Source organism: Emydura macquarii, unplaced genomic scaffold, assembly GCF_026122565.2.
Source record: "Emydura macquarii macquarii isolate MOO-44397 ecotype Brisbane River unplaced genomic scaffold, CSIRO-AGI_Emac_v2 contig_1644, whole genome shotgun sequence".
In the NCBI taxonomy this organism is placed as follows: domain Eukaryota; kingdom Metazoa; phylum Chordata; order Testudines; family Chelidae; genus Emydura; species Emydura macquarii.
In genome coordinates this window covers 19,879,666-19,902,759 of record NW_027131781.1, presented here as the reverse complement: position 1 = coordinate 19,902,759, position 23,094 = coordinate 19,879,666, and the positions used below count along the sequence as shown (strand labels likewise).

Here is a 23,094-nt window from a genome sequence, read left to right as displayed (position 1 = left end):
CACACAGAAGAGGCAAGGGGTCCAAATTCCTGGACCTACATGGATCTACATGTAGGTCTATGGATCCCAGGATCCACATGGATTTCAGGGCCACTGGAAAGACACTCTTAATCCTTCCTTCCCATGGGTATTGTGGCTCAAGCAATGTTAGGGACTCAGTAGCTGTAACTGCCCTGCAACACCATCAAAGGGCTTGTCTGTCTATATTACAGCCAAATTTGTAATATGGTCAGTTGTGTCCACATAAAACCTGGTCAATACTCAGTTTTAACTATGACAGATAAGTGTTTCACCCTTCTCAGCAGCCTAAGTTCACTGTCTGGCATTTCTGGTCACTAATAAAGCCAGGTTGGAAATCACAAAGTGTCTGCACCGTTATCAGGATTCACTATGCTAGAACATGTATTAAATATTTCTAGGTACTTCTGAAATACATAAACACCTTCATCACTTCCCAGGACACAGGCGTAAATGGTCTAATTTTTCCTTAGCTAGAAATGTAGAGACAGTGCCAGGAGGCATGGCCAATAATAATATGTAGTTTATGATCAGTTATGTTACATTTAAACTATGCCATTAAAAGGGAACCTAAGTCATGGTGGTTCTTTTAAGGTTTCAAAGCACATGCTATTTTCACTGCAAACTTCCAGAAGAAGTACTTCCTATCTCTTGTATTAGATTTTTAAACGTTTACTGGAAAATGCTTTTTTTGGCAGCAGCCTGTCACTAGCAGTGGCTCACATACACATACCTGGTGCACTAAAATCACCTTTATTGAAAATTTATTTATTTATGTTCTTTTGTTTCAATGTTGTTTGAGAAATAAATACGATTATATACACTGAAATAAATGAAACTGCATTCAATCCAAACAAATTGTTATGGAAAAATTACTTGCACACAGTATTCTACTTTCAATCATTTTCAATTCCTTGGGCCTCATAGTCCCATGATTTGAGCACCAAAAATACAGCCACTTATGACAAAACTTGCATTCAAATTGTACACACAGGCCAAAACCGTCTATTTGGCATGTCAATATACTGACATGCCAATTCCTTATTGATATGTAGATGCATACATATCTCAAACTGTTTAAAAGTGGCATAAATGATCTGAACACGAAGAGATTTTTTTTCTACTTTTAAATAGTGGGGGAAAAAAATAGAAGCATATTCAGGTAGTTAAAAAGGGCCAAATTCAGTTGTTTCAAACTTTCAAAACTCCATCACCTTTGGGCAGAAATAAGGATGATGATTTTTAGCCAAAACGGTTATTTAGAAAGTTTTAAGTACCTAAAAATAGGTCCTTATCATGAAATTACCACCTCACCAATAGCAACAACATGTCAAATAGTTTCTGTTTATACATTTCATTTTTTAAATATTATTCAGACTTATTAAAGACCTTACCCTGCCTTGTTGCTGGGAGCATTCCACACAGCTGACTTGGATGTTTCCATGCTTAGCACCAGGAATAATCTGCACACATTCAAAGTCGTTTGCCAGAATAACAATATCACAGCCTGAGCCATATGCCTGTAATGGTTTTAAATATATATATATATAATCTAATGTTAATCCACAATGGTTACATTTTAACTAATTAGTTTTTAGAATAACATTTTTTCAAAGTGTGTTAGGATCATGAACACACATTTTAATCTCTACCTCAATGCACACTAGTAAAGTACATTACGTTAACACACAGAGCTTGCTTCTCACCCCTGCTCCAGCTACTTTGTGCTGCTCCAACTGACTCAACCAGCCCCCTGAATTCTCAGCATAGGTGGTGTAGAGCCACAGTAGCTGTCATTATGCAACACCTCCACCCTGGTGCAGGATGCATGGAAGAGGAAAGGGACTTGGCTGGGGTACGCCTACATCTCAGTAATGCTCAGCTGCTGGAATGTCCAGTAGGGGGTGGGCAAAAATAGCTGGGTGTAAATCACAGCTCAGTCCAACTGGATGATCTGGGATGGCTCATTCAGGGCTTGTCTACACTCACGGTTATGCTGGCAAAATTTTGTCACTGTGGGAGGTGAAGAAAAACACCCCCCACCCAAGTGATATACATTTTGCTGGCATAAAAGCGAGTGAAGCTGTGTTATGTGGGTGGGAGAGAGCTCTCCCACCGACATAATAAAACTATCTAATGGAGTGGCAGCTGCTATGTCAGCGGAGAGCGTCTCCCCACCAACATAGCGCTGTCACACTTGCGCTTTTGCTGACAAAACTTGTATCACTCGGGAAGTGGGTTTTTTTTCCACATCCCAGAGCGACAAAGTTTTGCAGGCATAACCGCGAATGTAGACAAGCCCTTAGGCTCTGATTCTGTACCACAGAATTCAACTGGAGCTTTGCCATTAACTTCAATGGGAGCAGCATCAAGTCCCTGCAGACTTTTAAAACAGGACTCTCAGACCCAGTGAAGTCACATTATATGACAAATGTAAATTAAACTAATGGTATATTATAACTTCCTTGCTTTCTTCCTGTTCACTACATAAACGTACATCTGAATAAAATTAAATATTAGAATTGAACATAGTACAGAACAATGTTTCTCAACAACCGGTCCATGGACCAGCACCAGTCCCTGAGATCTCCCTGACACAGATTAAACACAGTTTAGAAAAGCAGCAAGCCAGTCCCTGGCATCAAAAAGGTTGAGAAACACTGGTATATAGACCTCTTAATTCTTTGCTCACTGCAACTGTAGTAACAAGCAACGTTAATATCTTTGCAGTTTCTAAACAGAGGCATACATACGCCACTTCCTGTTTTGCAATTATGCCAACGAATTTGCATTTTCTATACTACAGATGTAAAATAAAGGTGCAAGAATACAGAACTATAACATCCTGTACCTTGCTATATCGTTTCATAATCAATATACATTGTTTTTAACAGATTAAGTTCAATAAGTAAAACTGGCAAAACAGACAAGAGATTTTGCATTCAGCAATTTAATATGAACCCTTTATAAGATATGCATAATCATAAACAACTAATTGTGAATATATAATAGCAATTCTACCAAGGGATTTGGTGACGTCAAACTACGCACAACCACTTCTTGTCTGGCCACCAAACTCCTTAGGATGAAATTATAGACCATCCCACATTCTCTCAGTTCAAATTGTCTCTTATTTTACATCAACCCCCATACCCCTTAATTTCTCCAGCAGGACTAGCTCCAGAACACTTCTTATCAACAGAATCTGAACATTCAAAAGATGGATGGATATCATGCCTGTGTATTATCAGAATGTGCCAGTAAGTGGAATGAAATTGTCTTCTCACCTGTGAATTATATAGCTTTGTATTTACTGTAGTTTATTGTATGTGTGAAATACAGATACCCATGTATAAATCAGGTCAAATATAAAATAGATAAAGTTCAATTTATTAAAGGAGAATTTTTTATTATTTCAAGGGGAAATAATAGTATTCTTCTCCTGGATAATTTTTTAAAAGAGGCTTCCGTTAATTCTTCACCGTTTCCCTTTAAAAACCACATTCAAAGGTTTGTGCTCTGTTTCTAAAATGGCAATGTGGTCATTGTAGATAGCTCTTCTCAGAGTTCTTTTTAGAAATGGAAGTACAGGTATAAAACATACCCTTCGTTACATAATTCTACTGCTAACTGATTTTTAAAACAAACACAGACAATAAAAAGGACAGCTGATCTCCATTCTTTTCAGAAAGTTACAGTTACAAGAGGGGGACAGACCAAAGGATAACTAAATGAAAAGCTAAGTTTCCTTGGGTTAAAAAAAATGGAGTCAAAACAAATACTACAGAACAATTATTGCAAGAATTAAATTCTGAATTGATTTATCCTTGTAATTTTTTTTAATGTATAAGGATTTATGGATGACTTTTGGAACAAGGCCAACAATTGTTTTTTATTCAGATTTATTTATTAAATTTGTATGGGGAAATATAATTATTTTCGTTTACTGTTTTTAAAAGTGAAGATTCTACTGATTACCTCCCACAAGTATCTAACTTTTGGGATTTTCTGTGTTCTAGTAAGTATATTTCATTAACAGACTGAAAAAAACAACACACACAAAGGCTTACTTCAGGGATCATGTATGCTATATATTGCTTCTTGCACAGTACAAAACCCACATGCCATATGGGCTGTCCAAGAAAACATTATCAAACAATGGCTTGCTTGTCTCTGGTAGGAAATGACTATATTTATGTCTGCTAGCTTTTCACCTGTTTTGGTGATCTGGTGAGTCCTAATCACTCTGAATGATCTGTTATACTTCACACCTACACTATAGTATCTGTGCATCACAATATCAGTTCCCCACATCCACTTAAACTAAACAGATTTTATAAACATAAACTAACCACAAGTTCCATTTTCTTAAAATAAATAAGTTTGCTGTTGACTCCAATACAGTATCTAGCCAATTAGTTTAAAATTAGCAATACACTATCCCTTATCAATTATTTTCTAACCATTTGTCATTACTAACACATGTATCTTTTGAAGTTGTATCTTTATAAACATAGTTTGTTTTACAGCACAGATTTAAACTTAATTTATCAAGTTAGCTTTCCCTGTGCTTCAGTCATAATAGAATTCAATGATTGGTGAATTCCAAGTTAGTTCAAATGGTGTACAAAGCGGATGAAATCCTGGCCTCACTGATGCCAAAGGCAGACAATGGCCTTAGATAACTCGACCACCAGTACTTAAGGGGACAAGACAGATGTCAAGTCCTTTGAAGTCTACCTCTGATCAGGCTGGAAGAGGGTCTTCAGATTGGGAAATCTAAAACAAAAGACTTGGAAACTGTTAAAAGCACAGTCCTTAATGAACATGAACAGAGGTAGTGTCTGCAGGGAAACACACTTGAACTCTGGTCCCAAGAAGCTAGAGTATTTGGAATGTGTGTTGGGCCAGCCAGACTTTGAGGTATATGCTAAGGTAAGAAATATGCATGTACGCTTTTCATTGTTTAACTCTCTTCTCTGAAATGATCCTGCGGTTAAAGAATCTGTGACAAGCCACTTCATTTACATCCTGGTCACAGCTCCTGAAAGGAAAACTCTTGCAGGTGCTAAACCCAGTTAGACCTGCTGAGGAAAAATGAATAGTAAGCAGAGATGCTGTAGCCTGGGGCTCAGGCCTGCAAGTGGGAGAACTGTGGTATTCCAGCCCAGGGATGTAATGGCTTGAGACCTAAGACCTGGAGGGGGATTACAGGTGTTGCTAATATTATAACCATAACAGGAATTTTTGCCACTAACTACTGGACAACAAAAATAGTGAGAGAGGCTTGTCCCTGCTCAGTTAGAACTCATTCCAGTGGTCAACCTTTACATTGCATCATTAAGGCTAATTTCCCAAAGACATCATTTAAACTGCTGTTTGAATCTGTAAAACTGGCACTGAAGAGCTGCCAGGCAATACTGCCAATACCCTTCATCTCAAATCTGCCATTTACATGTAGAAAGATGTTTGGTTTTTTTAATTGCCAAGCCTGATAATTTAACCCGGGATCTGAAAGTCAAGCTGTGTTCTGATGTATCACTAACAGCAACCCCAACCAAGTGAAGTGTATTATACAAACATGCGCCTGTCCATCTTGAGGTAAAGATTTCTCAATTTAAACTTAATTATGCTTATTATAGCTCTAACTGCATTCATACATTTTAAGATTTTCTGGCTCTTGTATGATCTCTCTCACTCCCATCATTCTGGCTCTGGAATTGTAACTGAAGTAAATACAGTACCTCCTTTTTGAAATGCTTTCCCCTCACCCCATGCCAACAAGCTAATATTTTTTGGCTAGATGTATTGTATTTCACCATGCTTTGACAAAGTAGGGAGGGAGGAGAAGACAAGCAAAAACAGTTTTTGAACAGAACTGTCAAGTTGAAGGCATCTTACTGAGATGTACACAACTTCCTGAATTACTTATCTTATTCTCACCCTTTTTCTCTCCTTCCCCTCTTTGACAACAGTCTTATAAATGATTCTGCATGGATGGATGCCTGCATCTGCAGAGGGCCCTTAGTCTGTAAATGATCCTGTTGGAGTTGGGCTTTAAATTGTAGGATCAGGGCCTTACATTGTAAACTCCTTGGGGCAAAGTACTGTGGGGTTTTTGTTTGTTTTGATTTTATTTTGAGAAGGTGCATTTTTACTCGGTTTGCAGCAATTTTTGGCTTTTGAAAAACACTTTTTTTTTAAAGCATAACTAAACTTAATACCAATTGTTATTAAAATCCAAGATTCAAGCAAATCTGCCTTTGTTTTTAAAGCAATCTTCCCTTCCTAGGAGGTGCAGCCTGTAAAATTAAAACAAAGCTTTCTTTTGAGTAAGAGCTGCATACTTTTCTGGACTGCAAGACACATTTCCACATTCCATATATCTGATCATGTAGACATTCAATACACTGACTGTTAGAAATTCCTAAAATATAGTCTAGTTATACTTAAAACAAACCCAACAGAATCCATCAATCAATTAAAATTTCAGTTAATTCTGGCCTTTTGCTCCTTGAGTTGGATTACTGCAGAAGCAGCCCACTCCAGTCTGCAGAAGAAGAAATGTCCTGTAATATTTAATAGCACTCTCTCCATCTTATTTAGGAGTGTAGTTGACTCTCTCTCCTTGAGTCAGTCATGTTTACACTTCCTTGGCTAAAAGAATGGTGGCAGCAACACAGGACCTTGAATGTAGTGGTATTGTTGTTGGGATCAGGATAAAAATAGTGTACACTGAAATGGTATGGGGGACAGAGAAGGGGAAATGGATAAAGGATACAAAATTGAGAAACAAATAGGGAAAACAGGTGCTCAGATCCACAATGATGAGAGCACTGAGGAAACCACAATAAACAGCATTGTCAGAAGGCACAAAATGGAAAGAACATACATCAGACCCATCAAATATCTGCTAACCTCAGTTTTGTTTCTGATATCTTCCAAGAGAAAACTAAATAGAGTAGCAAACTTCCAGAGAAGCAAGGATGACTTGCAAGATCCACAAGCAGCTAACAAGCTGCAGTTTGCCAAGTCCTGGCTCTACTTAAGTGAATGATACAGAGCTCTAATTGAGTTCACTGGCAACAAACCTGCCCTGGAGTATCAGGATTTCTGTCCTAAACTGTAAGAGTTAATTACTCAAAAACAGTTCTTCCATAACCTCCATTCTTATATATTAGGAAGGAAACAAGATGTGTGTGTTCATTCATAAACAGCCTCCTCTCAGCTGCCTTACTGTCTGTTAGGTTCTTCATTTAAATATCAAGAGTTGATAAGAAATTATTATTCTTTCAGAAGTATCCTCATTTCATAGTTTTTATTAGGAAAGGTTTTCCTCTCTAGATAGTATAGCTGGCCAGAAAACAAATTCTGTTTTACCAAAAAAAAAATTTGGTTTTGAAATCTCTTTTCATTCTGAGGAGGAATTAAACCTTTTGAAATTTCTTCTGAAAAAATATGAGCTAGAGAGACACGCACCCAGAACAGCCAGTAGCCCAGTAGTTAGAGCACTCACCTGGACCATCTTGATACCTAGGTTCAAGTACCTGCTCTAATTAAAGCCAAGCAGGGACTTGAACTCCAGTCTTTCCCATCCTAGGAGAGTTTCCTAACTACACGCCTATAGCATCAGTCTTTCTCTCTCTGGCCCAATGGCTCTCTATCTTTCCAGACTGCTGTACCCCTTTCAGGAGTCCGATTTGTCTTGTGTACCCCCAAGTTTTACCTCACTTAAACTGCTTGCTTACAAAATCAGACACAAACACAAGTGTCACAGCACACTATTACTGACAAATTGCTTACTTTCTCATTTTTACCATATAATTGTAAAATAAATCTACTATATATATATATACTGTACTACCATAATATACTATACTAAATCTACTATATAAATATTGTACTTACATTTCAGTGCAGCCTCTGTCCCAGCCCAAGCCCCACCACCTGAGGCTGAAGCACACAACTTAGTTTTGCGAGGCCCTGGGCAATCATCCTGCTTGCTATCCCTAATGCTGGCCCTGTACTTACAACCCCCCAAATCTGTCCCACAATGGTTATGAAACACTGAACTAGGCAAATACCTAAATGAGTTGATGTACCTCCTGGAAGACCTCTGTGTACCCCCAGGGATATGCATCCTCCTGGTTGAGAACCACTGCTCTGGCCAAAAGAATATTTATCAACAAAGTGAAATAGCTTCAACAGCAGAGTGACCGTAGTCTGAATCAGGCAGAGTGCCCTACATCTCTCTCTTTCTGATTTTTTTATCAGAAATTCCATTCTGGACTTGAAAAAAAGCTTTGTTAAAACTTACATTTCTGCAAAGTTTAAATTTCAATGAATTGTTATTTTTCAATAAAATATTTCTTTAAAAAATTGTCAACAAGATCTACTAGACAAGCTTAGGCCAAATCAACTCTTAATTTTACTGGCATAACCTATGTCAATTACAGGTATAACTTTTTTTTTTAAACTCAGTTATGCCAGTAAAAACCCTAGTACAAACACAGCTATCCTAGTATAAACATTTAAACAGATAAGTGAGTCCTCATTAGGTTTTGCTAGTGCAGCTACACAGGTGTAGCTAAACCAGTTAAACCTAGACAAGGCTTTATATATAGCAGCATTGCAAACTTCCATTTACTTGCAGTTAGTAAACTAGACAAGTGAATGGAAATTTCTTCTTTGATCTGGCAGTAGTAGAAGCAGTAGGCCTCCTGCCTATTGCTTTGGAGGCTACCTCAGAGCGCTAGCACTCATCCTCTAACAGCTCTCATCTTTTCCTACAGCCCTGCCTCCACCATGCAGGAATGAAGGACAAACAGGTGAGACTCTAGGCAGAGCTCAGAGTTCCCAGAAGCAGTGGAGATGACTGAATTCTGAGGCATTTCCAACTTCTGTCAGCACCTTTCCTCCTCCTCCTACCACCTCTTTATGTACCAATAGAAATGTAAGTAAGAGTGATTTAATACAACTTGGAAAAATTATCACAAACTTACAAGCAGAGGCAGGATACCTTAGAAGACTTTTTCCTAGATTGACATTTGTGACGGGTTTGCAAGGCTGACATACAGAGCACTATACAGTGCACTAGCCACAGTGTTTTACATACTCATAAAGAGGCAAGATCCCAGTTTTGAAGCATTTACAATCTAATTCACATAAATAGAATACATGGGACAAACCGTTCAGTGTGAGAAGACTATCAGTGAGGAGATTCACAAATGAAGCCTTGAAGAAAGGATTTGAAAGAGAAGAGTCAGGGAGCTCCACACACCAGAGATGCTATAGCTTGAAGATGCAAAATTGAGATTATGGTAAAATGATAAAATCTAATCATCAACCTTTGACAAATCACTGACCAGCCAGAAAATTAAATCTACTTGCCAACGGTGCCTGAAGCTTGTGCAAAGTTGAGGGTGCAAATGAATGGGATGGTTAATTTCTCACAGTATTTTGAGGTCTGGTCTACACTTAAAAGCTGTATGGGCATAGCTATGTTGGTTAGGAATGTGGAAAAAACCCACATCCCTAATCAACAATCTATGCCAATAAAAGCCCTAGTGAAGAGGCAGTTATACTAGCAAAAAAGTCCATGTTAGGGAAACTGATAAACTATATCAGTAAAAGGACACTTTTGCTGATACAGGCTGCATCTCCACTAGGATGGTCTGCTGGTATACACTAAAAGGATCTGCTGGTAAACAGGGCCTCATATAGTAGTTTGAGAGGTAAGAGAGACAGATTTCAGAGTCCACAATCCAAGAAGACGAATAGGAAGGTTCATGCAAACATGAAAGCCCTTTTTTCATGGGAAGTGTGGGTGGGTGAAACCTCTTTGTAGCAGGACCACTGCACTTCTTCTGTGCATGGGGTGAAGCAGGATTTCAGCAGCCTACCCAAGAAAGCCACTATCCCAGCACCTGCTGAGCTCAGCTCTACTGGGCCTCCCTGAACACCACTACAAAACAGGGATTTGGGGCAGAGCCCCCGATCCAGTAGCCAACTCCCTACCCCTCCCCCCACCCCCCCAACGTGGAAGGATCACAAGCAGAGTAAAAGAGTAAAGGCTACTCCTATCTCTACAAGTGGTATGGGAGTACCAAGCATGAAACAGTTGGGGTTGGACAAGAGGCAGGAGAGGAGACATTCCTTCCCTCAACCCGGGACTAATTCTCAGTTCACAGGTTGGCTGATTGATCTGTATGCTGATGGTGGGGGTCAAATTGTGAGCCATAAGGCTGTTCCCACCTCTCTGCTGTTTCAGGCTATCTGCAGACACGTTTTAAGTAGAGCTTGTCAAACATTTACAGCCAAATTCTATCAAAAATATAGCTCAACTGAAATTAAAATGTTACAAAAATAGCTTGATTTTGATTTTTTTAAAAGAGTATTTTTCACTCTCTGAATGTGTCAAAATGGCCAAACTGTCTACTGAGATTTAAAAACAAAAAAAAAAGTCCTTGGGCAGAGGCCAACTTGACTCAAAAGTACAGAATTAAAGTAATCTATTCAGCTTTAGTTTGGCTTGTGGGTACATATAGTATTGTCTTACCAAACATCACATAGGACTAGAGTGGTACCTTACCCCGAGTAAAGGGCAGCACACAGTCGGGCTGTTCCAACAGCAGAGCAATGACTGAACTGCTGCTTTAAACATCATTACCTAAATCATTTGAGCCAACATAGTTTGAAGCATCTCGTGGAGACAGTTTAACACCTTCTAAAATCATGTTAGTTGCCCTTGTTGTAACCTTAGGGGAGCCTAGGCTACAATAGCCAACTAACATAAGTAAAATCACCTTTCCTCTTTCTTACTGGGCTGTATATTTTGAGAGACCCACCACACAATCTGGCCCCCTGGTTCTGTCCTAGCTATGCAGGAGTTGCACTGTGCAACCTCTCCTGTTACTCCATCTGTAAGAGGTGATGAAGTCCTGATGAAGACTTGTTCAATAAAGGCTGTGAAGTACATAGAATTATTAGAACTAGTAAGCAGAGGAGCTAAACCAGGAGCTATGCTACAAAATTATGTCAACCTCACTTACATCAGCATACGGCCACCGGAGTTATTTAATCACTTATTTCTGGGCACATGTGGCTCCTCGTGTCGGTGGTGCGTGTCCTTAGCAGGAGCGCTTGTATTAATTGTATAGTCAGTGCGGGGCATTGTGGGATGGCTCCTGAAAGCCAGTAACAGTCAATATAAACAATGCAGTGTCTATACTGACACTGCGTTGACACAATTACATCAACTGAGACGCTATGTGGCTCGAGGAGGTGGCGTTACTAAATCAGCGTAGAGAGGCACTTTCGTAGGCGAGAGCCAAATTTAAATGAAGACACTTCCACAGCTAGACAGACACAAAGCAGCTTACGTCGACCTAACGAGTTAGTGTAGACCAGGCCACGGTGGTCTCCATCTGACTCTCAGGCCACGTCTATACTACGGGCACTACAGCCGTAGAGTTACGGTGCCGTTGCTGTGCCACTGTAATCTTGTAGTGTAGATGCAGACTACAGTGACAAAAGGGGTTTCTCATCTCTGATGCTGTCTGGATAAGAGGTACCATTTGTGATAATATTTAACATCAATATTTCAAAATTACAATAATTCATATGAGATATAGACTCAGACTCTAAGGTCAGAAGGGACCAATATGATCATCTAGTCTGACCTCCTGCATGATGCAGGCCATAGAGCCTCACCCAGCCACGCCTGTAATAAACCTCTAATCTATGACTGAGTTATTAAAGTCCTCAAATCATGGTTTAAAGGCTTTAAGGTACAGAGATTCCACCAGCAAGTGAACCGTGCCCCATGATACAGAGGAAGGCGAAAACTCCCCAGAGCCTTTGCCAATCTGCCTTAGGGGAAAATTCTTTCCTGACCCCAAATAGGGCGATCAGTTAAAACCTGAACATGTTGGCAAGACTCACCAGCCAGACACCCAAGAAAGAATTCTCTGTAATAATTAGAACCTATCAAACATCCCATCATAGGCCATTGGCATATCTACCACCAGTAGTCAAAAATCAGTCAATTGCCAAACTAGGCTGTCCCATCATACCATCCGCTCCATAAATTTATCAAGCTCAATTTTGAAGCCAGCTAGGTTATTTGCCCCCACTGCTCCCTCTTGGAAGGCTATTCCATAACTTCACTCCTTTGATGATTAGAAACCTGCATCTAATTTCAAGTCTAAACTTCCTGATGGCCAGTTTATATCCATTAATTTTTGTGTCCACATTGGCGCTAAATTTAATAATTCCTCTCTGTCCCTCGTTTTATCCCTCTGATGTATTTATAGAAAGCAATCATATCTCCCCTCCACCTCCTTTTGCTTAGGCTAAATAAGCCATGCTCTGAGTCTCCTCTTCATAAGGCAGGTTTTCCATTCCGTGGATCATCCTAGTAGCCCTTCTCTGTACCTGTTCATTTGAATTTATTTTTCTTAAACATGGGGATTCAGAACTGCACACAGTATTCCAGATGAGGTCTCACCAGCGCCTTGTATAACGGTACTAACACCTCCCTATCTCTACTGGAAATACCTCGTCTGATGCATCCAAGGACCAGATTAGCTTTTTTAGCTGCCACATTGGTGGCTCATAGTCATCCTGTGATCAACCAATACGCCCAGGTCCTTCTCCTTCTCTGGTCACTTCCAACTGATGTGTCCCCAGCTTATATCAGAAATTCTTTAGTCCCTAAATGCATGACCTTGCACTTTCCACTATTAAATTTCATCCTATTTCTATTACTCCAGTTTACAACGTCATCCAGATCTTCCGGTATGATATCCCGATAATTCTCTGTCAGGTACTGTTACAAAGGTTATAATGTGCTAAGTATAATGATAGTTTATGCGTATGTGTCATATTTGTATTGGAAGTTATTGATATGTTTGATATATCTGTATTTCAGCTAGTGCTGCATTTCTGGGTGACATGCGGATGGCAGCAGCACTAGCCTGCTTAATGGCCCATTAAAAGAACTGATGAGCCCAGGGAGAGAAGCCAGGCTACACCTAATGTATCACCAGAACATGTAAGAACAACATGCCCTATGGACAGGGGATTCTCTCTGAAGCTTTTCTATGCCAGGTGCTGAGGGCTTGTGTTTGAAACAAGCCACTGTAGTAAGCCGCTATACAAGGCAACTGCACCAATCCATATTGTCTTCAGTCCTGCTTCTGACCTCTGGATCAAGTCATCTACAACTGAAGCTGTGAAACAAAGGAATGAGACCCATCCAGTACTTGATGTACACCAGAGGGACTATACAAGCTTGCAAATTCCACAATTCTCCTGATAACCTGATGTATATGGACTTTCAAATCACTTGTATGTATCTGATTGCTTTGACTAATTTAACATCTCTTATTGTTTCTTTAGCAACTAACACTAAAGTTTCATTAGGAAAGGATTGGCTGGCAGCGTGGTATTTTGGGTAAGATTCAAACGTATATTGATCTGGCAATGTGGCTGAACCTTTGGGGCAGGAGAACATTTTGGTACAGAGATCAGTGTTTTAATAACTTCTCTTTACTGGACCTAGTTGCTGACTGGGAAATGTAGTAAAGGGGGCTGTGTATTTTTTGTATTAGCTTCTTGATAACCAGTGTGGGGAATCAGGAGCACTATTTGTGGCTGGTTGGGGAGTCTAACTTCAATATTACCACCAGTGCTGAGAGAATCTTCCCTTTTTTTGCAGCCTGCCTTGACCTTGGCATTTTTCAGATGGTCTACCCTAGGCATGGATGGGTCACACCATCGCTTTAGGAATTCTACCTCTAAGCAATGGTGCTAGATCAACAGAAGCATTCTTCTAGCAACCTAACTGCATCTACACCAACAGTTAGGTCAGCATAGCAATAGTATTCTGGGGTGTAGATTTTTCACACGCATGACCGCAGTAGCTATGTCAACTTAAGTTTTAAGTGTAGAGCAGGCCTCAGCCCAGTACTTTTCCCAGTATTTCCCCTGAGATAGCGGTCCAGCTGCTGTATGGAGCTCAAGATAAGCAATTCTAAGGAGAAAGTACAGTAGATGATCACAGGGGGCAGGGATCATGCTCAATTCAGATTAGAATGTTTGGAGATTTTAGTAGATATCCTCCAACAAGCTCTATTGAGCATGAGCAATTGGCATTTTTCCAGTACAGAATTAATCCAAATCTGGCCAGGTTTTTATACACAGCAAAAAGCAGCTCTCTGACCACAGGACTGTACCAACAGGAGATTTCAAATTTCTGCTGCACATCTTGGTGGCATTAGGGCTCTTCAAAGAAACAGTTGTAAAAACAAATTAACATAGGGAAAATAGGTAGTTTTGGCAAACTTCATTCAAGAAAGAGTTGCACAATTTTTGCTAAAACTTAAACAAAAAAACAGATGAAAGCAGAAAACAACAACGACATCTTCCCGCCCATACTTTTAGAGTTTCACAAAGCCATCAGCAACTGAAAACGGGCTGACTTACAACAGAAAGTGGTAAACAAAGCAAGCAAACTTAACTATGAGCATCACTATCAGGTAGGCCTATAATAATACAATACTGTAAGTGTGGATGGTGCTTAACAAAAGAAATCAACACTAACAGGTCTGCCACAAGTGATTTACAATCTACTTTTGGCATTAAGGCCCTGATCCTGGAATGAGTGATGCACAGGGAGATCTTTGTCATTGCAAAAAGCTTATTGCAGGCTCAGGGCTTAAAACTGCAAGAAATAATACAACAAAAGCAAAATAGAGAATGGGAAGTAGAGAGTTACAACAGAGCAAGATCATGAGATTGTTTTCACTTACATATATATCTTGCTAGTTCCTTTTTAATTTAATAGAACATAAAATTGTAGACAATAGCCAGAGAAGAGGCTGGGGTGCTTTACATGTAATTCCACAATTAAAGTGAACCACATAATGATTTTGCATTTTTCTAAAACATGACTTTGGCATTCTTGGAAAACTGACATAACAACCTAGTGTCGCCTAAACTGTAAAAGAGTATCATTCATTACAAGTGTTGTAAAAACCAATGTGCATTAATAAAAAATACATTTTATATTACAAGATAGCAGATTAACTGATTCTCCTGGCCATTATAGTGGAAAGAATACTACAGTATAATTTTATGACTGTCAAAATACTAGCAGCCATATGATGCCCTTAGACGTCAGAAGCGCTGCATAGCAGCAGAAGAGGGAAGATGCTGAAAGGGTTAGTTCCTTTCATATTTTGTGTATTTTTAACTATCTGTATTTAAAAACAGAGTTATAAGACCAAGCAGACTGTAAAACGTACTACTAATCTGCCAACAGTTATTTTAGATTGAAAATGATGTTTTATATCACTTAGCCAAGAACTAATTCAGGCCTGGAATGATGGCGTGTAATGGTTAATACAAAACCTAGTAAGACAATTCCTCCTCAAATAGTAAAATACTGATTAAATTATATTGTGCTAAACACTACAGAAGCAGACATTGAAATCAGATAGTCACATCATAACCCAAAACGGTGACAATTAAGTTTACATTAAAATGGGGAAAAGAGGCCTGTGTATGGTAAAAAAATTAAAAAAAAAAAAATCAACTCAAAATATAAATTACTAGGCTCCAGTGAACTGTTTTGAATATGTCCTATTATCTGTTTTCACTTATATTAAGTGGAGTTTTTCATAAAGGAATTCATATTTAATTTCTCAATGCCTTATAGTAATAGTGGACTAATTGTTCACAAACAACAGATGGAGTATTTAAGATAGGTCCAACTGAATCGCTTTTCATTGCAAATAGCCATACTTTTAGCTCTTTTATTCATTCTATACAAAAGTCAGGGACATGCAGCTGATTGTGAAGATGAAGGAGGGAAAGGGGGTGAACCAATGTCAGGTGGGCCCTAACACTAGCTAGAAGAGACAAGTATATCCTTGAATCCCAGCCCCCATCTGCTGCTGTGTTCGGGGAGAGTAAAGCAGCAGCTTCTTCCCTTCCCCTCCGTGGGGGGGCTAAGGGATCGCTGCATAGGAAACAGACACCCAAGGATTGAATGCATGGGTCATGTCTCCTCCCTCCCAGTCACTTTCTATACTGGAGCATCTCAGTATGAAATTCGCAGCCCAGCACAAGAGCATAACTACCCACCATGCACCTAGGCATGCCCTTCCTGATCCCATCCCACTACCTCAGCGATAATTACCCCCAGCCTAGTACTCCAGCTCATTAGCCCCTACTTTAGTTCTCTCGCTAATTACCCTCCCCTTAATTACCCCAGCCCACTGCCCCAGCTATAATTACCCCACCCTTAATCACCCCTCCCCAAGAAGCCTCACCCAAGCAACTCCCTCCCGCCTCCACCCAACGCCCCGCCCTCACCGTGAAGGGGGTCTCCGCGACGCTGCCCACCGAGTAGCAGTTATCCCCGGGGTTGACGGCCCCCGTGAGCACCTGGTGGAGATGCATGGCGGCCTCGCGCTGCGAGACTTGCAGGCTGCGGTGCCGGTCAGCCGGACTCCCCCCACCCCCCTCTCCGGGGCCGGCCGTGTGTGGCGACTGCCGGCACCCAGCAGGACCCGGATGGCTCCGCGCTCCCTCCCTCCCGTCGCACCGAACGGGAATCCCACCCCCGGCTCCCGCTGCGAGCGAGCGCGCGCGCGCGCTGCAGCCCCCCGACCGCGCAGCTCGTGCCGCAAGTTCCCAACAAGCGAGCGAGCCAGCCGAGGGAGAGACTAGAGAGAGCGCGCGCGAACCAGGTGAGCTCAGCTGAGCTGCCGCGCGCACTCGCGGGCGGGCAGGCGCAGGGCCGCGGCGCGCGTGCGCGGGAGCGCAGGGCACTGGGTGGGGACTAGCACGCAACAGCAAACTAGTGCTTGGGAGGGACCATCAGCGTACCCCAGCTCTGTGTGTGTGTGTGCGCGCGCGCGCGCAGGGGTGGGAGTGGAAGTGGAAGCCAGGCTGCAGTCCTGGGAATGGGGATGCGTGTCTGAGCAGACACACTCCACCGCTAGGGGATGGAGCTGAGGCTCTGCTCGCTCCCTGGCTCAAGTCCTAGGGCAGACACGCACATACACACGAGAGCAGCTCTCACCAGATACAGAATCCGTGCCCATAAACTAGGGATGTACAGTCAAGGGGCAACAACTGTGCAAGCAGTGACAAAGAGGAGAAATTGAATCCGAGATTCCCCCGTCCCCCTCCAACTCCAGTGTTCAAAATAGTGGGAAGTGGTAGGAAGTCCCCCTCCCCCCCCCTCAATTTATCAATAATGCTGAGAGTCCATTAAAAAGAAAAACTGCATGAGCCTGGGAGAAAAGTGAGGCAATCCGCTGCGGAATTAGCAAAGGGGCATGGCTAAAACCTCAAACACACCAGTGGTGCTGGAATAATTTTTATGGTGGGGGTGAGCGGTGAAAGCAGGAACCATGTATTTGGGTTATTACTACTTCAAGCCAGTGGGTGCAGGTGCACCTTAGTGCCAGCACCTATGAAACACACTGTGATGCCCTGTCCTGGGCAGAGCTTTGATGTATATCTGCTTCCCACGGGTGCCTGTGGTCTCTTGTCTATTTGCAGTACTGTAACTCTCAGACAGTTTGTGATGCCACTAAAATACATTGAATTGTGCATAGTGCCTTGAGGAATCTACTTCCACCAAGCACCCCCCATATCCTCTTCTGCTTCCCCCACGAGTGCATGCAGTTCTTTGGAATCCATGAAATTGCTCTTGCACTGAGCACCTGGGATATGAGCTCCTGCGCTGTCCCTTGGACTCTGTGCATTGGCACTTGCACTGAACCCTGGCGATGGGGATGCCTACAGTGTGCATGGAAAAACTAAGTAGCAGCTTCAGGTTTCTAGTACTTATGTGCACCATGCATTTAATCCTTAAGGGATTTAACTGTAACTAGCTGTTTTTGACCTCAAGGATGAGTTCAGTGGTAGTAAGAGAGGTTATCATTGCTTTCAGTGTCTGTGAGAAACTTGTAAAATGGTGTGGCTATGATGGGGAATGGCGTGCTCTGTATTTCACTTTTAGATGCTCAAACTGTATAGTGCCATTAACTGGAGCTAGAGAGGACAGCAGTGTTTGGCATGGCTTTGGTTGGAGTATCTGAGGGGAATCAGTTTGTATTAAACAAGGAGGAATTGGTTTGCATTACATTCAGCCAAACAGAGGTATAGGAGACAAGAATGCCACTGATACCTTAGTCTCTTTAGATATGTTCCTATTCAGTTTATTTATAATGACTGAGAGGCTGGGCTGTTTACAAAAGACTTTGCAAAGTAAAGCACTCAATGTTGAAACAACTTTAAGAATGTGAAGAATGCTGTGTAGTAGAAGAAGAAAAATAACCACTGAAAGATCTATAAACTGTTTAGGGGAATAACCATTGCATAATCCACCAAGCTTTAAGGAAACACTGTGAGGTTGTGTTTACACTGACCAAAACTAGATCTGCACTACATTGCCAGTACAATTCCACCCCTAGTAGCAACAGTGAGAGCTCTAGCGTAAACAGTGTTTAGGCATGTTTTTACCACCATATTGTCCAATCCTGCCATGCTCAAATAAAATTCCTATTTGTGCCTGTCTTCCTCAAAAAGGACTGCAAGATTGCAACCGTGCACTTTATTGCTTCCTCTAAAAATGTTGTTTTGCTCTAATTGAATATATAACTTTAATCAGGTTAATATATAGATAAATCAAGATTCTGTTTCTAGTGACTTACTAGCAAAGCAAATTCAGATGGAAGAACATTGTCATCAATCACTCTTGGTGCTTTAAGTATCAAGGACTCAAATCTACTGCCAGTGAAGTCCATGGAAGTTTCGTCAGCTTTCAAAGGGAACAGGATCAGGCCCTTATCTATATTGGTTAAATTTGGTGTGATAACTACTCTTTGGCTCTCCTAGCCATGCTATTCAAATGTAGAATTACTACCAGTATTGCACTTGCTCTGATCAAGGCGCTCTCCTTCTGCATACACACCATCAATATCGATGCCCTTTATTTTAGATAAGTGCTAAAATAAATTAGATGTTTGGGGCCAGATCCTCAGATGGTGTCTCTCCATGGAGCTATGTCATTTTACACCAGCTGAGGATCTGACCCTGGAATAGATAATTTCCACATATAGCCATGGCACTAAGTGGGATTATATAAAAACAGTGTAACCTAAAGAAAACACTTGAAATTCAGAAAAGCCAAAAGTTGCAGTTTTTGATGGCAAACATCCTTAATTTAAGAGAGCACCTCCAGAGTTAGTTGTACTGCCCTATACAATTGGATGTGATTAGTGAGAATTTTGTTTTGGAGCCCAGTCTTCTATTATTTAATGATACTAAGGCTGCCAATAATTCTTACTCTCATGCCAAATGTGAAATCGACATCAACTTTTGCTTCATTTTCTCTCAAAATATTTTATTGCTCAACTCTTGAAAAACAAACTCTTCAGAATGTTTGGCCTTTTAGAATTTTTACATATCTTTTTAGATGATATCTTGTTGACAGGCACCTTTTTTGATGGTGTGTTTGTTTTTGTTTTGTTTTGTTTGTTTTTTTTAAACCAAACCAAAACAAACAAAAAACATTCTGCTTCCTAACCCACATTCATCTTTCCAGATAAACTTCCATTATCTCAAAAATCAAGATAAAATAAGTCTTACTCCATAATCCCTTTGAATCTTTGCTTTCCTGGCAGCTTTACTCTAATTTCTGTCACGTACAAGATTTTGATAGATGATTCAAAACTATCCTCCACCAAGTTGGATAATGACAAGGCTAAAATAAGCCACAAAATGTCCTGCCAGATATAGAAAGTGCTAGTTATCTTTTCAAAGAGAATCCAATGAGACAAAACCACTAGGTTTTCAGCTACGTTAAGGTACTTTTCTTGTAGAATCCTGACTGGAGGCTGTTTGTTCAGGTCAGTCCTTTTTAGAGATAAACTAGATGAGGTCAACCACAGATGGAAGTATAGAGCTGTTCTCATCTAGGTTACCTTGCAGTACAATGAAAGTGCCTTGTTTCCCACTAGGTTTTTGTCATGGATAGCTAATACATATTAGTTACCCATCAAAAAAGACTTGCTTTTTCTTAGCACTGAAGACGCAGCCACTTTCTTAGAAACACCAGTAATATACTCCTCTAGTAGCTGTGGAAGACTGCAGATGTGAGGGGCTGGGGGGGAGGAAGGGGTTGTCAGTTTTTTCTATGAACAAGAAATCTTTCACAAGTATCTGGACTAAATCATTCAGATCCTGACTGAAAACTAATCTCTTTCAGCTAGTATTCTAGCACGAGCCTAAACTCTGAGCAGTGTTCATTGCTAATCCACTGCTGGCAATTAATATATAAATACAGTAACTCAAATAATTGTAACCGTAAAAGCACAAAACAATAAAACACTTAAATAGTGCATACTCTCATCTTTCCAAAGATCTTTTATTCCTCCCAACTTGATGAATTTCTCCACCACTGCCTTATCAGCTGATGGCTATGCTCATTGTGGAACAGATTCTCTACCTTGTGCCACTCCCATGAGTTTCCACTGAAACTACCTGCCTGTAAAATCCCTGCAGGGGAGTCATATCCTTCAGTGTCAGTTGTACGCCTCCCACCTTGCAGTGCCTGGAGTAGGAAGGGGAGGGGCTGGAGTATGATGCAGTCTGGCAGTTCCCAGCTCACCGATGTCCCCAAAGTTTCCAGTTAGCTCATGTTAGAACAGCCCCTGAGTTGATCTTCTTGAGGTTCCTGGGAACATTGGGTATTGCTGTCCACTTCTAAACAAAAATCTTTGAGACTCCATTAATCTATTTATAGCTCCCAAACATATTGCATCTTCTTTATTAAGCAAGAATACGCAAGCCAAGTATCTTGCTCTGTTTATAAATAGCTTTAAAACTAATATCCTATGAACATCTATGCCTAATACATTTGGAAATCTGGAAGGGGTTGATTCTTGTCAATCTCTGTAGGTGTTTTTCTGTTCTGCCTATTGTGTTTTGTAAGATTTATCTTTAATCTTGAGGGATCCCGGCCTAATTAACAGTTGGAAGAAAAAAAAACTGTAGCTGACAATTAAAATCCTATTCAGGAAGAAACCAAACACGTCGCAGAGTCTTCAGCCCTGCAGTGAATTTTACCATACTTCAAAGGCTTATGTAAGGCCTAAAATGACTTATAGTTCTGGTCTCTGAACTATAATAGAAATATAGCGAATGTGTCTCTCTGGAATGTTGTTTAGATTTAGTATGGTCAACAGAGTCCTGCACTTAGGACGGAAGAATCCCATGCACTGCTACAGACTGGGGACCAACAGGCTAGACAGCAGTTCTGCAGAAAAGGACCTGGGGGTACAGTGGATAAGAAGCTGGATATGAGTCAGCAGTGTGCCCTGGTTGCCAAGAAGGCTAATAGCATATTGGGCTGCATTAGTAGGAGCATTGCTGGCAGATAGAGGGAAGTTATCATTCCCCTCTATTCGGCATTGGTGAGGCCGCATTTTGGAGTGTTGTCCAGTTTTGGACCCCTCCCCTCTCCCCCACTACAAAAAGGATGTGGACAAATTGGAGAGAGTACAGCAGAGGGCAACAAAAATGATTAGGGGGCTGGAGCACAAGACTTATGAGGAGAGACTGAGGGAACTAGGCTTGTTTAGTCTACAGAAGAGAAGAATGAGGGGAGATTTGATAGCAGCCTTTAACTACCTGAAAGTGGATTCCAGGGAGGATGAAGCTAGACTGTTCTCAATGGTAGTAGATGACAGAACAAGGAGCAATAGTCTCAAGTTGCAGTGGGGGAGGTCTAGGATGGATATTAGGAAAAACATTTTCACTAGGAGGGTGGTGAAGCACTAGAATGGGTTACCTAGAGAGGTGGTGGAATCTCCATCTTTAGAGGTTTTTAAGCTGCGGCTTGACAAAGGCCTGGCTGAGGTGATTTAGCTGAGGTTAGTCCTGCTTTGAGCAGGGGGTTGGACTAGATGACCTCCTGAGGTCCCTTCCAACTCTAATATTCTATGATTGTTGACTGCTCTGTTATCTTCAACTGTAAATTAAATATTCTCTTCTCCTTACTGCATCACACCCTACTGCCCCAGTTTCAGTTGCTTTTGAGTATTACATGTCAATTCTTCCCTAAACAGTCAGATTCCAGTCTTGCAGGCTGGATTAAGACTATTTTAACCAAAATAAATAGGACTACTTGCATGAGTAAATACTAATCACTTGTGTAAGGGTAGCAGCAAGATTTCAAAAGCATTCACTCTTGGGCTAACTCTGCTCCCGTTGAAGTCAAGCCCATATTTAAAGGAAAACCATTTGTCAGTTTATTGTTATGGGGACAGAGGCCAATGCTGAGTGCTTTTGAAATCCTTCCCTTAGTGTGTAAATGACCTGTTGTTCCTCTAGTTTGCAGTAGTAGTTTCCAAGGCTGTGGTTTGTTACAGTTCCCTAGTCAAACTCCTCTTTTCTGAGTTACTTGTGCATTGTTGCTTATCTTTTATCAAGATGTACGAGGATAGCCTCTATTTCTTCTCCAGAAGTGAGAGAAGACTACCACCAGTTTTGCTGCTAATATTGAGTATTTATGATATTTCTTCTGGAAGGCCACTTAATCCTCAAAAAGATTATTTAAAAAAATAGAACTTACTTTACCATAACCATGAAAATATTCTGTCCCATCATGTATTCAAATGATAACTGCATTCAGTGTTTATCAGTACAATATATTGCTATCCTTGAGCTGCTGGGAAGTATCCCTTAAAAAGAAGCTTTCACAGAGAGCAATCCTCACTGCAGTAAGGAGACAGTGAAGCAGTGACAGGTATTTTCATAACCTGTTTAGAGAAAAATCTACAAAATATAGATATTTTTTAGCAAATATGTATTTGATTAACTGAGCATTATACCACAGTTTTCCTTTTCATGTAAAAATAGAATCTTTTTTTTTTAAAGAGGTAAACGAGACACTGCTTAGAATTCTTCAGATTTGTTGTGGTTCACAAGTCGTCTAAGATACTGCAATGTAATAACATAATGGTTCTGAATTATTTAAAACAAGTGTTCTGG

At 40.7% G+C, this 23,094-nt stretch overlaps 1 protein-coding gene and 1 long non-coding RNA gene across 4 annotated transcripts in view; one reads left to right on the top strand and one right to left on the bottom strand.

Annotated features, from left to right (window-relative positions):
• Nucleotides 1–16,586, bottom strand: part of DMXL2 (Dmx like 2) — a 94,446-nt gene extending 77,860 nt beyond the window's left edge. For both annotated transcript variants that reach the window (XM_067555822.1, XM_067555823.1), the window contains exons 1-2: nucleotides 16,399–16,586; nucleotides 1,413–1,538 (exon numbers count right to left, since the gene is read on the bottom strand). In XM_067555822.1, coding sequence (XP_067411923.1) covers nucleotides 1,413–1,538; nucleotides 16,399–16,485 — 213 coding nt within the window. In that variant the 5' untranslated portion in view covers nucleotides 16,486–16,586. The remainder of the gene's footprint in view (nucleotides 1–1,412; nucleotides 1,539–16,398) is intronic.
• Nucleotides 16,341–23,094, top strand: part of LOC137158170 (uncharacterized) — a 117,465-nt gene continuing 110,711 nt past the window's right edge. For both annotated transcript variants that reach the window (XR_010921310.1, XR_010921309.1), the window contains exon 1: nucleotides 16,341–16,775. This is a non-coding gene — a long non-coding RNA (uncharacterized lncRNA). The remainder of the gene's footprint in view (nucleotides 16,776–23,094) is intronic.